The 14,371-nt window shown below is 31.0% G+C and overlaps 1 protein-coding gene across 1 annotated transcript in view; it reads left to right on the plus strand.

The window, feature by feature from the left end:
* The window catches only part of LOC111700246 (potassium voltage-gated channel protein Shab), a gene marked incomplete in the record, with an annotated part of 52,722 nt that extends 45,131 nt beyond the window's left edge, over positions 1 to 7,591 (plus strand). Inside the window, 4 exon segments of the mRNA XM_023471119.1 lie at positions 4,224 to 4,273; positions 6,148 to 6,291; positions 6,838 to 6,891; positions 7,190 to 7,591. Of these exon segments, the coding sequence (XP_023326887.1) occupies positions 4,224 to 4,273; positions 6,148 to 6,291; positions 6,838 to 6,891; positions 7,190 to 7,234 (293 nt within the window).
* Between the last annotated feature and the right edge of the window lie 6,780 nt (positions 7,592 to 14,371).

Here is a 14,371-nt window from a genome sequence, read left to right on the forward strand (position 1 = left end):
ACCGCATGCAAAATTTATTTTTGGATCTACACTTGAAAATCAAAACTAATGGGCTAGAATTTTTTCATAGCGCCCCCTCCCCCATTTTTCTTGGTGGGAGACCTCCCCCTTACATTCCTACGTTCCCGGCTTAGGCCGCATCTGATAAGTGGTTAAATAAATAAATAGAAGCTAGAAGGATTTTTGCAATGGAAATAGAGCAGGAAAGAATGGATGGGAGGATAGATGGGAGGGAAGGGAGCTATGATGGACGAGATGGAAGGGAGCTAGGATGGATGGAAGGGAGCTAGGAAAGATGGGAGGGAAGGGAGCTAGGATGGATGGGAGGGAAGGGAGCTAGGATGGATGGGAGGGAGCTAGGATAGATGGAAAGAAAGGAAACTAGGATAGATGAGAGGAAAGGGAGCTAGGATAGATGGGAGGAAAGGGAGCTAGGATAGATGGGAGGAAAGGGAGCTAGGATAGATGGGAGGAAAGGGAGCCAGGATAGATGGGAGGAAAGGGACCTAGGATAGATGGGAGGAAAGGGAGCTAGGATAGATGGGAGGAAAGGGAGCTAGGATAGATGGGAGGGAAGGGAGCTAGGATAGATGGGAGGAAAGGGATCTAGAATAGATGGGAGGGAAGGGAACTAGGATGAATGGGAGGAAAGGGAGCAAGGATAGATGGGAGGGAAGGGAGCTAGGATAGATGGGAGGAAAGGGATCTAGAATAGATGGGAGGGAAGGGAACTAGGATGAATGGGAGGGAAGGGAGCAAGGATAGATGGAAGGGGAGGGAGTTGTGCCAAATTTGTGTACTTCTTATGCCAGGGTCCAAGCCTGGTTTTTGTTTTACTGTTGGCAAGGTATGTGTACAGGTGGCCAGGCCATACTTCTTTTATCAAAACTTCACCCCCTCTCACCAATTCAAAACTTTGAGATCAGGATCCTTTATTCCAGTCGTAATATCATTAAGCCATAAATCTGAATAAAATATAAATTAGCAAAATTTTATCAAATGGGACTGTAAGTGTAATAACAAAATTTATCAAAGGGACTGTAAGTGTAATAACAAAACTTATCAAAGGGACTGTAAGTGTAATAAAAATATTTATCAAAGGGACTGTAAGTGTAATAACAAAATTTATCAAAGGGACTGTAAGTGTAATAACAAAATTTATCAAAGGGACTATAAGTGTAATAACAAAATTTATCAAAGAGACTGTAAGTGTAATAACAAAATTTATCAAAGGGACTGTAAGTGTAATAACAAAATTTATCTAAGGGATTGTAAGTGTAATAACAATATTTATCAAAGGGACTGTAAGTGTAATAACAAAACTTATCAAAGGGACTGTAAGTGTAATTTCAAGTGACTTTTCTTTAACAACGGTACCCTTAAAACCTTTGACAGATTAAGGATGATGGAAAATATGTTTGCTTCCTTCGGTATTTAGATTTTAGAAGTCATGTTAAAATATGTTTAATATATAATCTGCTTTATCCTCGATTAGTCACAGGTTTAAAGGGTACCGTTATGAATCGGTATGGTCATTTGGTTCACCGACATATAAGGTCAAACGACTTAGGGTCAAACGACATAAGGTCAAACGACCTAGGGTCAAAAGACAAACGGTCAAAAACACGACAAAGGGTCAAAATGAAAAGAAAATGTTTAATGTATTATTTCAGTGTTAGGTTAGTTTAAGACAATTTCTGGGCCGAGCGCTGCGGCTATTAGTTCAAATGAACAAAACGTGACATAAAAATATGTATTATTTAGGATTAGATTAAGACAATTTCTGGGTCGAGCGCTGCGGCTATTAGTTCAAATGAACAAAACATAACATAAAAATATGTTTTATTTAGTATTAGATTAAGACAATTTCTGGGTCGAGCGCTGCGGTTAGTAGTTCAAATGAACAAAACATAACATAAAAAAATGTATTATTTAGGATTAGATTAAGACAATTTCTGGGTCGAGCGCTGCGGCTACTTGTTCTAATAAACAAAAAAATATTTCAAACAAACCAAAAATAGTCTAAATGAAATTTTGCCCGTTTGTCGCTTTTTTTGACCCTATTTTGTTTCACCCTTTGTCGCGTTTTTGAACGCTTGCCGTTTGACCCTAGGCCGTTTGACCCTAGGTCGTTTTACCCTATGTCATTTGACCCTATGACGGTGAATCGTCATCTTTGCGTGGAATGGCACTCAAAAATTACGCTTACTGCACTAGTCCCCTTAATAAACATATTTAAAGTGAAAGGATATGAAAACAATATCAGAAACAAAAAGTGCATTATTAGAAAGGAACAAACTGATAACTCCCTTAAAACTCTAATTTTCGAATTCCTATATCTTTGAAATCTGATTTTTTGGACAAATTTATATTTTAAGCATTTATGAATTCGATAGGATCAAACAGTCAAAGTTTGTACCATCAAGATGCATTAAAATTTAAATTCAGAGTTTGAGGCCAGTGTTCAGCTCCTTTGTCGAATGGGGTTACTATTTCAACTTTGCACGCCGAGCACCGAAGATTTAGTGTATATAATAGTATGGTCGAGAAGGAAGTATATCAGTGGTCTATAGAATGGTTATTGCCTAGTGAGGTCCTGATCCAGAATCTTCTTTAATCTGGAATATGGGCGGAAACACAATAAGAAGGTCTAGGGGAAAATGAGGAAGAATTTTCTAGAAAAATGAGATGAAAGGGGGATATTTAGTACAATAGATGAAGAGCCCTATAAACATAAAGTTAATTTATCTTTTAACAATACAGCACATTTAAGGGGTTGGCGTGAAACTACATTGTAAATTTACATATCTACATAATTAGCTCAGGATTAAAAAACTAGCTGACAGTCGTTTAATTTTCACATTGTCTACAGAGAAATAGAGACGGACAAAATTTTAAATGTTAATGACTACCATGGCCATTAAGATTTACTATTAGTTCAATTAAGTATCATTGTTAAAGGGAGTGTTCGCGAAAAACTAAAGGGGGTATATACTTAAGGCGAAAAAAGCGCTTTTGATCGCTACTAATATTACTTCTGTCTGTTGCGTGTAAAAGGAGAAAATTCTTAAAAACGACTTGTACCGAATAACGTAGCGTCCATACAAATTCAGAAAGTTGCGACATTCGACTCTGATCGTAAAATAATCCATTTATTTCCAAACAAATAATTCAGAGATTACAAACAATAGTCATCGATTATTTTTCAACGCATTAGTCAATATTTCGTAATATTTAGATTTTTTCAAAATAATATTTCGCTGGCGCTGGATTTTCAAACATTCCTGGAAAATATGAAAATGTCGTCTTCTTTATCATAAATCCTCGAAATAAATGTTTTTAAAAGTAACTCTCAGATCCTGAAAAATAAAAAATATTATGAAATATCAACTGGTTACGAATGCATCGAAAAATTATCGATGACAATTGGTTGTAATATCTGAATGATTTGTTTGGAATTAAATTGATTTGTTTATGATTCGAGTTGTATATTGCAACTTTCTGAATTTAGACACTACGTTCTTCAGTATAAAGTCGTTTTTAACAATTTTCTCCTTAAAGACGCAACAGATAGAAGTAAGATTAGTAGCGATCAAAAGCGCTTATTTTTCGCTGTAAGCCTATACCCCCTTTCGTTTTTTGCGAACACTCCCATTAAACTAAAATTTCTGGGAACTGAAAAATTATATTTGTTCTGAAATATATTTGTCTATTTCATTCTTTAACTCTTGAAAAAACAGTGCATGCTCATTTCTTTTAGATAGAAATTATTTCCGACCAATTTAAAAAAATAGAAACATACTGAATTTGGTCTCTAAGAAGGTAAATTTTCTTTGTTTACATTTGCTGCATGAGTTTAATATTTAAAGTTATTGCTTGTTTTTTGTATAGAATAAAGAAACAGTTGACAATTGCCAAATTTACTTCATAGGATTTATCATCTTTCAAGAAAAACAAAAATTGTGGTTTAAGAAGAAATAATGTTCTAAAATTTCCCCTTGAAAGTGGATTGAATTTAATCCAATTCTAATGAGAAAACCCTCTAAATTAGCAAGTTATGAAGCTAAAAATGTTCAGATTAACGATTTACTGCTTGAAGTGTCTGCCCTAGACCTTCTTTTTAACATTTACTTCTTTATTATCAGAAGAAATCAAATTTTAAAGCATTTAACATAAAAGTAGTTGGGAAAAACAGTTTAAAGCAAATAACAAGATTTTTTCAGAAAACAATTTTGAAGATTTGATTCACAGTAGAAAACTCAGTCTTATCCAGGTGAGATACTTAACAACAATCTAATTAAATTAATAATAAAACTTATTTAAAGAGTTTGTTTCCCTGTTTAAAAATATAAATTATAATAAAGGTGTTAGGTGTTCTTGAGGGGCAATATTGATACTTTTAAGCAAAATAATTATAGCAGGTTTTATGTCAAAATAACAGAATTTTTCGGGTAAATTTCATTGTTTTTTTTCAATATCCAATGTGCATATGTTTAAAAAGGTTGACGATTTTTATATTCTAAATTCAATTCCTTTGTCCAATGTAAGGAAAATGGGTTTTAAATCTACAAAAATTTTTAAACAAAAATTCAGGGTATTTTGCCCAAAAGCTAGAACTATTTTGATAGAGGGTATCAAACCTTCTTTCCCATCAAGCAAACAGATTTGCTTCATAATATTTTTAAAAAGATAAACAATTCCATTAACAATGTTTCTAAAAAGATGAACAATCCATTTAGTAATTTTCCTAAATAGATGAACAATCTCTTTAATTATGTTCCTGAAAAGATGAACAATACCTTTAATAATGTTCCTAATTAGATGAACAATGCCTTGAATAATGTTCCTATATAGACGAACAATCCCTTTAAAAATGTTCCTAAATAGATGAACAATGCCTTTAATAATGTTCCTTAAAAAGGAGAACAATACCTTTAATGATGTTCTTAATTAGATGAACAATCCCTTTAATAATGTTCCTGAATATATGAACAATCCTTTAATAATGTTCCTGAATAGATGAACAATCCCTTTAATAATGTCACTAAATAGATGAACAATCCCTTTAATAATGCTACTAAATAGATGAACAAAACCTTTAATATTGTTTTAAATAATTGAACAATACCTTTAATAATGTTCCTGTATAGATGAACAATCCCTTTAATAATGTTACTGAATAGATGAACAATCCCTTTAATAATGTTCCTGAATGGATGAACAATCACTTTAATAATGTTCCTAAATAGATGAACAATCACTTTAATGATGTTCCTAAATAGATGAAAAACCCCTTTAATAATGTTACTAAATAGGTAAACAATCCTTTTAATATTGTTCCTAAATAGATGAACAATCCCTTTAATAATGTTCCTAAATAAATAAACAATTCCTTTAATTATGTTCCTAAATAGATGAACAATACCTTTAATAATGTTCCAAAATAGATAAAATATTCCTTTAATAATGTTCCTAAATAGATGAACAATACCTTTAATAATGTTCCTAAATAGATAAAAAATTCCTTTAATAATGTTCCTAATCAGATGAAAAATTCCTTTAATAATGTTCCTAAATAGATAAACAGTTCCTTTAATTATGTTCCTAAATAGATGAACAATACCTTTAATAATGTTCCTAAATAGATAAAAAATTCCTTTAATAATGTTCCTAAATAGATGAACAAAACCTTTAATGATGTTCCTAATTAGATGAACAATCCCTTTAATAATGTTTCTGAATAGATGATCAATTCCTTTAATATTTTTCCTAAATAAATAAACACTTCCTTTAATATTTTTCCTAAATAGATGAACAATTCCTTTAATATTTTTCCTAAATAGATGAACAATTCCTTTAATATTTTTCCTAAATAGATGAACAATTCCTTTAATATTTTTCCTAAATAGATTAGAACAATTCCTTTAATATTTTTCCTAAATAGATGAACAATTCCTTTAATATTTTTCCTAAATAGATTAGCAATTCCTTTAATAATGTTCCTAAATAGATAAACAATTCCTTTAATATTTTTCCTAAATAGATGCACAATTTCTTTAATAATGTTCCTGAATAGATATATGAACAATCCCTTTAATAATTTTCCTAAATAGATGAACAATCTCTTTAAAGAATCTATTTGTTCAGTGCACTTCACCATCTAGTAAAGTTTCCATGATCTCTGGAGGTCAAGTCTTAGGATTCCATGAATCTAGTCATACTATTAATAGTAGCGGGGGTCACATGGAGACACCTCTTGTAAATAACTTTACTAACTCAACAAACTCACAGGTTTACTATAAACTTATTATAATCAATTATTAAAAATTTTTTGAGTGCCATGTTTGGTTTGATTGGAACCAGTTTTTTTTATTTTTGCAATAAAAAGTCAAATACAAAAACCCAGATGTTATTTTTTTATAGAATTTATAAACTGAGAAACTAAGTTGCAAAAAAAACAATGTAAGTAGTTGTTTCAAAAATTTAGGAAAACCCTGTACTGCAAATCCAGTGTTTACTTTCAATTCCTTCAACACAAAATACAAATTTTCCATTATTATTCTGCAATATTCTAATGTAAGTAAAATTAAAAAGTATGGCTTTTTTATTTCAAATCGATAAATTCAAAACCATAATTTGATTTTTTTTTGTTTTCAAATTGAGTTCCAAATTTGTTCTAATCAAGATAGTTTTTGGTTGAATACAATTTACATTGTTTAAATTCAATGAATAAGAATGAAGTTTGAATTTAACTTTTCTTCCCTGCACCAAACAAGAACTTGAATTCAAAATGTTTAGTTTTGTTTTCAAGTTTATGAGAATAAAGATAAATTTCAGGATCCCAACGGTGTAAAACTTTCCAGGCATGAGACGCAATTTTTCAGTGAAAAGGTAGATTTTATATTTTACCCGCCAACAATTTTATTAAATCTGACTTGGGCATTTTAAACAATCTACGGGGAGTAAAAAAACAATGGAATAAACGTTAAACGTGAGATAGAAAGAATTTCTGGGATTTAAATTAATCAAAGTTTTCAACGAAAATAATTTGAATAATTAATATTTAGTAGAGTGGCATATCTGATTCACAACGGTAACCTTTAAAGCTTTTAAAAATCTGCAGCAGACATTTTTTTCTATTTCCTCATTGTTACTTAAATAAATCTAAAATTATTGAAATTGTTTTCAGGCCCAGAACCCACATCGGAGCATTTCACTGCAAAATACATTCTAATATATTTTTATAGAATCTCTAATATAGATAAACTCATTCATATAATTTATATAAATATTTAAAGTATTGCTCTTCTTCCCATTCTTAATATTTATCTAGACCAAGTTGTTTCTGGACGGGATTATGTAATAATTAAACGTTTTCGTAAACTTTAAAAATTGTGGCAGCAAATATTACAAAATGATCCATTATATTTTTCATTAATTTAAAGGCTAAATATTTAGTATTTTTCAGTTGATGCTTACAATCAAAGCCATAATATTTGAAGATAGTTAATCATGTAAAGAATTTGAAGAAAGCCAACCATGTAAAGAATTTTAAGAAAGCCAACCATGCAAAGAATTTGAAGAAAGCCAACCATGTAAAGAATTTGAAGAAAGCCAACCATGTAAAGAATTTGAAGAAAGCCAATCATGTAAAGAATTTGAAGAAAGCCAACCATGTAAAGAATTTGAAAAAAGCCAACAATGTAAAGAATTTGAAGAAAGCCAACAATGTAAAGAATTTTCCAAATCTGTAGTAGCAACTGGCAAGTAAAGAAAAGTTTAAAAAAACGCTATCACCGGCTTTTTTTCTTTTTTGTACTGATTTTCACCACACAACATCTAAAACTCTAAATTTTCGGCTTTTATAAAAAAGGAGAAAAATTATACATGGAGCCCTGACGTCAACTTTAAAATTTAAAAACCTATTTACATTGTCTCTCCATGCAAAGCATTAGCAATATCTAAAGATAATTTTTCGATTCTCCTGATTATTATGCATAAAGCTGGTGAAATTGCATAAAGCTGGTGAAATTTGCAAAGCTTTTCAAAAGATGCAGAAATCTGGAAACATGATGAATGTTTTAACAGAACTAAAATTCATAAAACTTTTCAATGGTAAACTTTATTTTTAACAGTATTTTTCGGAATCATTAAATTTCTAAAGTTTTACAAAATAAAGAGCTTCCCAACATAATTTAATACGACCCACATAAAAAAATGCCATAAACTATTTAGAATAGCTACTTTTTTATTCCTTGCTTAAATTCTAATTTCTAAAATAAAATAATTACGGTTTCTTTCAGAAAATCCGCGACCGTAGATTTTTGTTTTTCCATGGGCGGATACAGGATTTAAGGGGGTGCAAAGGTACTGCCGCCCCCCCCCCTGTATCCGCCCCTGGGTTTTTCTATTGGATTTCCAACACTGTGGAAATGAGAATCTTTTACAGAATCGTTTATGGCATTTTGAAAATGTAAGGTCACCCAAAAGAAGATTCCAATTTCTTTTAGAGGATCAAAAACGGAAACTTTTGTTGAAAAAAAATCAGGCCTTTTTTTAATGATAAATCACATTGTTTTGCCTTTAAATCTGCTCTGACTTGTAATAAACTGTTAACAGTTTTGTAAATACAGCCAACCAGCCATTCGATCCAGAAACATATTGTATATACATGTACATACTGTACATACTCTACACAATTCTAATATTCATTTAAGAGTTTGTAAAAAATCGAAATTAGCTTTAATTATATGAAATGTTGTACGAAGCCAGCTCAGAGTTGTATTTGCTGCTGTTTAATATATAGATTATAAAGCCAAGTTACTCTGTAAACAGAGAGGAAACTCCGCCCCTCTTTTAAACATCAAACAATGTTAGTTGATTAAATTTTACAACAAGTTTGAATTCATCGATTTTTTGTTCAAATATACTTATTAAATATAACAAACAAAATTGTTTTTGTTATAGTAATAAGACATTTTTAAAAATACACATTTTATTTTTCATTTTTTGCCTTGAGTTATCTGACTTTTTGTTTAAAATCTAGAATTAATGATGTTTAATGTTGATTTTATTGTTTAACCAATGCTTCTAAAAAAACACCGAAAAACAAAGTTTGCATTCAGATCCTGTTTTTTGCCAACTTGAGGTAAAAATATATAAACGATTTACAACTGTACCTTTCAGCTTTATTTCAAACATTTTCAATTATATTTTGTGTTACCATTATTTCTAGAAAGTACTTATTAATTTCTTCATCAAAGAAGAGCGAGAAACTGGCCAAAATGATTCCAATTTTAACACTATGATCGTTTTATTTGTTATACATTGTCTTAGAAGCTAAATTGTGTTTGTGTTTAATATATTCTCAATATTTAAAGATGGACGAACGGCCACTTTAAAACAATAGCCTTGTACAAATACCAAGAGTGCATTCTAAATAGGACTGTTCGTGAATTAAGACATGGCTCTGTTCTGCTTCATGCCAGTCCAGGTTTTAATTTATGAGCATATCCTCTTGTATAAATTCATTGTTCTACATTTCTCTATTCTAAATTCGCTCATGCAAAAGACTGCAAATTATTTCACACTTGTCCGAATCAGCAATATATATATAATATGCATATAATAAATTAGCTATTAACCTATTTAGATACTTAGTATTTAGATTTATGCTTAACTTACAGTTTTAATATATATAATGTGATGGTCCATATAAACTGTTGTGTTGAAAGGTTAAAAAGAGAATATCTTAAAATACTTGACATACATATATTTTTTTATAGAGAAAGATTTCAGCTGATCAAATTCATGTGAAATCTTAAATTCTAGAATTTCAATATCCACAAAGTTTTTTTAAATGTCTGGTTTGGACCCCAGTTTATCCACTTAAATCTATATTTGGCCCTGCACTAGAGATCTATATCTGACCATTTAGATCTATAGCCTTCTCAGATCTCTATTGGGCTCACTCAGATCTACTGTTGGACCGATATATTTTAGCCTACTTAGATCTATATTTGGCCCCCTCGGATCTATAGTTGAACCGTCCAGATCTATTTTAGCCTTCTCAGGCCTGTATTTTGCCCACTCAAATTTTTGGTTGGACCGTCCAGATCTAATTTAGCCTATTCATATCTATATTTGGCCCACTCACACCTTTAGTTGAACCGTCCAGATCTATTTTAGCCTACTTAGATCTGTATTTGGCCCACTCAGACCTATAGTTGGACCGTCCGGATCTATTTTAGCCAACTTAGATCTGTATTTGGCCCACTCAAATCTTTAGTTGGGCCGTCCAGATCTTTTTAACCTACTCAGATCTGTAGTTGGCCCACTCAAATCTTTATTTGGACCGTACAGATCTATTTTAGCCTATTATGATCTTTATTTGGCCCACTCAGACCTATAGTTGGACTGTCCAGATCTATTTTAGCCTACTCTGATCTGTATTTGACAAACTCAGATCTATTTTAGCCAACTCAGATCTGTATTTTGCCCACTCAGATCTATAGTTGGACAGTCTAGACTTATTTTAACTTATTTAGATCTGTATTTGGCCCACTCAAATCTTTAGTTGGACCGTCCAGATCTTTTCTAGCCTACTCTGATATGCATTTGGTCCACTCAGAGTTATAGTTGGACCGTTCAGATCTATTCTAGCCTACTCTGATATGTATTTGGCCCACTCAGAGTTATAGTTGGACCGTTCAGATCTATTTTAGCCTACTCAGATCTATAGTTGGACCGTCTAGATAAATTTTAACCTACTCAGATTTATATTTGGACATCTCAGATCTATTTTAGTCTAATTAGATATAAAATTTAACCTCTGAGATCTATATTTGGCCTAGTTACATCCATATAAATGGCCTACTCAGATCTACATTGTATCTCACTCAAATCTAAAATTTGGCCCACTGTAGTCTATATTGGTCCAGATAAATAGATCTGATATCATATCATAGTTTAAAATGTTATAAATATCTTGTATAATGTAGATTTATTACAGTATAAAGTATCGAAATATATAATTCTGTTGTTTAATTATTGTATTTTATTTACAAGATACTGAGAGAATTTATGTTAAATAATAATAAGAAAAATTGATTTAATATATTGAAGAGTTCATGTAGAGCTTGAGACCTTGCTGAGCTCCAATGCAACACTGCACCATTCTGTTTAATATAATTTGAGAGCTTGTAAAAGTTTAAATGGAATCTTTAAAATCAACAGTGCGTTAAAATCTGATAAGAATTGTTCTAAAACATCATTTGAACATTCATGGAAGAACTAATACTGTTTAATCTGTTACAAAGACACTAAGATTTTTCGAATACATTTTTTCCCAAATAATTTTTCTTTTCAGAATTGTTGCCTATTTTTAATATAAATACTAAGCCATAAAAATATGTAAAACTTCTTGAACCCAGGATTAACAGCACAAAATCTGTCTTTTTAAATCAATTTGAAATTGAATGATTACTTGCCTTTAAGATCGTGAAAAGTTGTTTACAATTGAATAATATTATTAGTAAAGAATTCTGTAATGTATGTTGTATATTAGTATTACATAAAGAAAATGATAAGAGGTAAATATTGCTGATGGAAACTGCAGTAATGATTAGTTTCTTTTATACAAGAGCTAGCTATCTAGCTAGTAGTTTCTTTTTTACAAGAGCTAGCTATCTAGCTAGTAGTTTCTTTTATACAAGAAGAGCTAGCTATTTAGCTAATAGTTTCTATTATATAAGAAGAGCTATCTATCTAGCTAGTAGTTTCTTTTATACAAGACCTACCTATCCAGCTAGTAGTTTCTTTAAAACATGAGCTACCTATCTAGCTAGTAGTTTCTTTTCTAGCTATCTAGCTAGTAGTTTCTTTTATACAAGAGCTAGCTATCTAGCTAGTAGTTTCTTTTATACAAGAGCTAGCTATCTAGCTAGTAGTTTCTTTTATACAAGAGCTAGCTATCTAGCTAGTAGTTTCTTTTATACAAGAGCGAGCTATCTAGCTAGTATTTTCTTTTATAAAAGAAGAGCTAGCTATCTAGCTAGCTGTTTCTTTTATACAAGAGCTAGCTATCTAGCTAGTAAAGACCCGCTATATTGAGGGTTCAGGGAAATAAAAAACATTTACGAGTTTATGATAAATTAAAAGAGTAGACCGTGTGGGTGAACCTTCTCTTTAGATTAAATCAGTTAATACATTTTGGTGTTTTAACTTTTTAACTTTTAGCTTAAAGGGAGTGACCGGCATTGTATAGTAGTTGAACTGAGAATTTAGTATTGTGAAGAAATTTTTTAGGATTCATTTTTATACTTATAAAACGTTTTAATGATGTATAATTTCTGAGTTTTAGCACAAAGTCGCTTTGAGAATAGTTTTTTTTAAATTATTAGATAACGACGACAACAAATATTAAAAGATTTTTCAGTAATCTAATGAGATGTTTAGGAACATATTTCTCGATTGAAATTTTCTCAATAAATCAATTTTAGTATCAATTATTTCTTTTTCATCATTATATTGAATTTATTATTCTTCACGAATTTGTTCACATATTGCTTCAAATTCTTCAATGAAAATTTCAGGAAATCTACAGAAAATGTTTGAGAACAATAAGACATTACAGAAACCAATAACTGAATAAGATTAATTATTTTCGATGAAAATAGTTAATTTTTATTTTATAAACCAGGTTCTAAACAACTAATAAGTTTAATGTAGAATTTTTACTACTTTTTTTGTCGGCGCTTGTTTTAATAATTTTTAAAAACCGATTCTTAAATTATCAAATTATCAAAAATGAAAAATCTATAGAAATTTTAAAGATTAATATTGCGCTCTTGCTGAACAAATATGCACCGTAAAAACGTCTCATTGGTTTCAAATGATTCCTAAAAAATGATCGTCAACTCTCGACGAATCATAAAAATAAAGAATATTCCAGAATAAAATTCATCCTACCTCAACGTTCAGGGTGACACAGGTTCGTAACTCCGGGTTGACTGCAACTATGTAGATAAAGTCGATCGTCATTGTGCTGCAATAAACCGCTAGCAAGTTCAAAACTTAAATTACAAAAAATTCGATGATAACCCCGTTCTCATCCTATATTTTCTTTCCGTAGTGCTCCTCCGTCCTTTGAACTACTGGTAGAACTCAAGCATATATCTTTTAATTCTCAATGAACCGGAACTTGAATAACACAATCTAAATCCATCTGCGCGAGAATATATGCTTAAAAATTTTCTAAAGATATTTATCAATACTAGAAAATTGACAAAAAATGAAATAATATCATACTGGGATCTGCGCTGCGATCAGCTAAAACTTCCGACTCTGCTTTTGTCTGCAAACGGTTTGGTTTGGCTTGGATACTCTTTCCGGTCCCTGGATTCCCTAAATCCACTAAACAAAAATTTCTCCACAATACTTCATTATCATTTATCAGTTCAACTACCATACATCGCCGGTCACTCCTTTTAACAACTATTATTCTTTGTTGTAAGAATCCGTGTTTTAAAGTTAGATCATAATAGAGATTGGTATAACTGATTGGTTAATAGGTTCTTAAAGCTAAAGGAAATAAGTTTTTGCCACAATCTCGAATTGTCTGATCCCTATATCTTTGCAAACTAATTTGTAAACCTTTGAAATTCAAACATCGATTACTTTATCGGCGTCAAACCTTATAGAAATCCATCGTATAGAAACTGCTACGTATAGCAACATGGCGTATTTTCCGGGAGAACATTTTTTATATTTTTGAGAAATTAAACGTTTTTGTAAAACATTGTAGCTTATCATTATCATTATAATAATTTCTATTTTTTTAACATACCCTAGACATTAAAGGAGCAAAATAGTTTAATATGTACATTTGTACTTATCCCTATTGTTTTTAAGGTCCCCCAGATTTTATTATGTACTGACAACATAAATATGGTTATACATAAAATTGCATGTTATTATTTAAAAAAATATTTGATAAAAATGCTATCTACAGTTTTATTTTTAGAAAAAAAAATTCTTAAAAGTATAAAAAAAGGATTTAAATAAAAGGATTTTATGAAAATTATATCTACTTTTAACGACTCAAAGAAGTTCGTAGTAAGATTTCGATTCTACTGGAGACCACCGGAGGGATTTCATTTTCACTGGAGGGGTTTCAAAAAATGCCTTTTACAATTAAAACTTTACGCAGGGTGATTTACATTCCACTGGAGGGATTCAGATATCCTTCCTGGGGGGGTTATAATTCCACTGGAGGGATTCAGTTATTCATCCTAGGGGTTTATAATTCCACTGGAGGGATTCAGATATCCTTCCTAGGGGTTTATAATTCCACTGGAGGGATTCAGATATC

The sequence above is a fragment of the Eurytemora carolleeae genome, unplaced genomic scaffold, assembly GCF_000591075.1.
Source record: "Eurytemora carolleeae unplaced genomic scaffold, Eaff_2.0 scaffold86, whole genome shotgun sequence".
NCBI lineage: Eukaryota > Metazoa > Arthropoda > Copepoda > Calanoida > Temoridae > Eurytemora > Eurytemora carolleeae.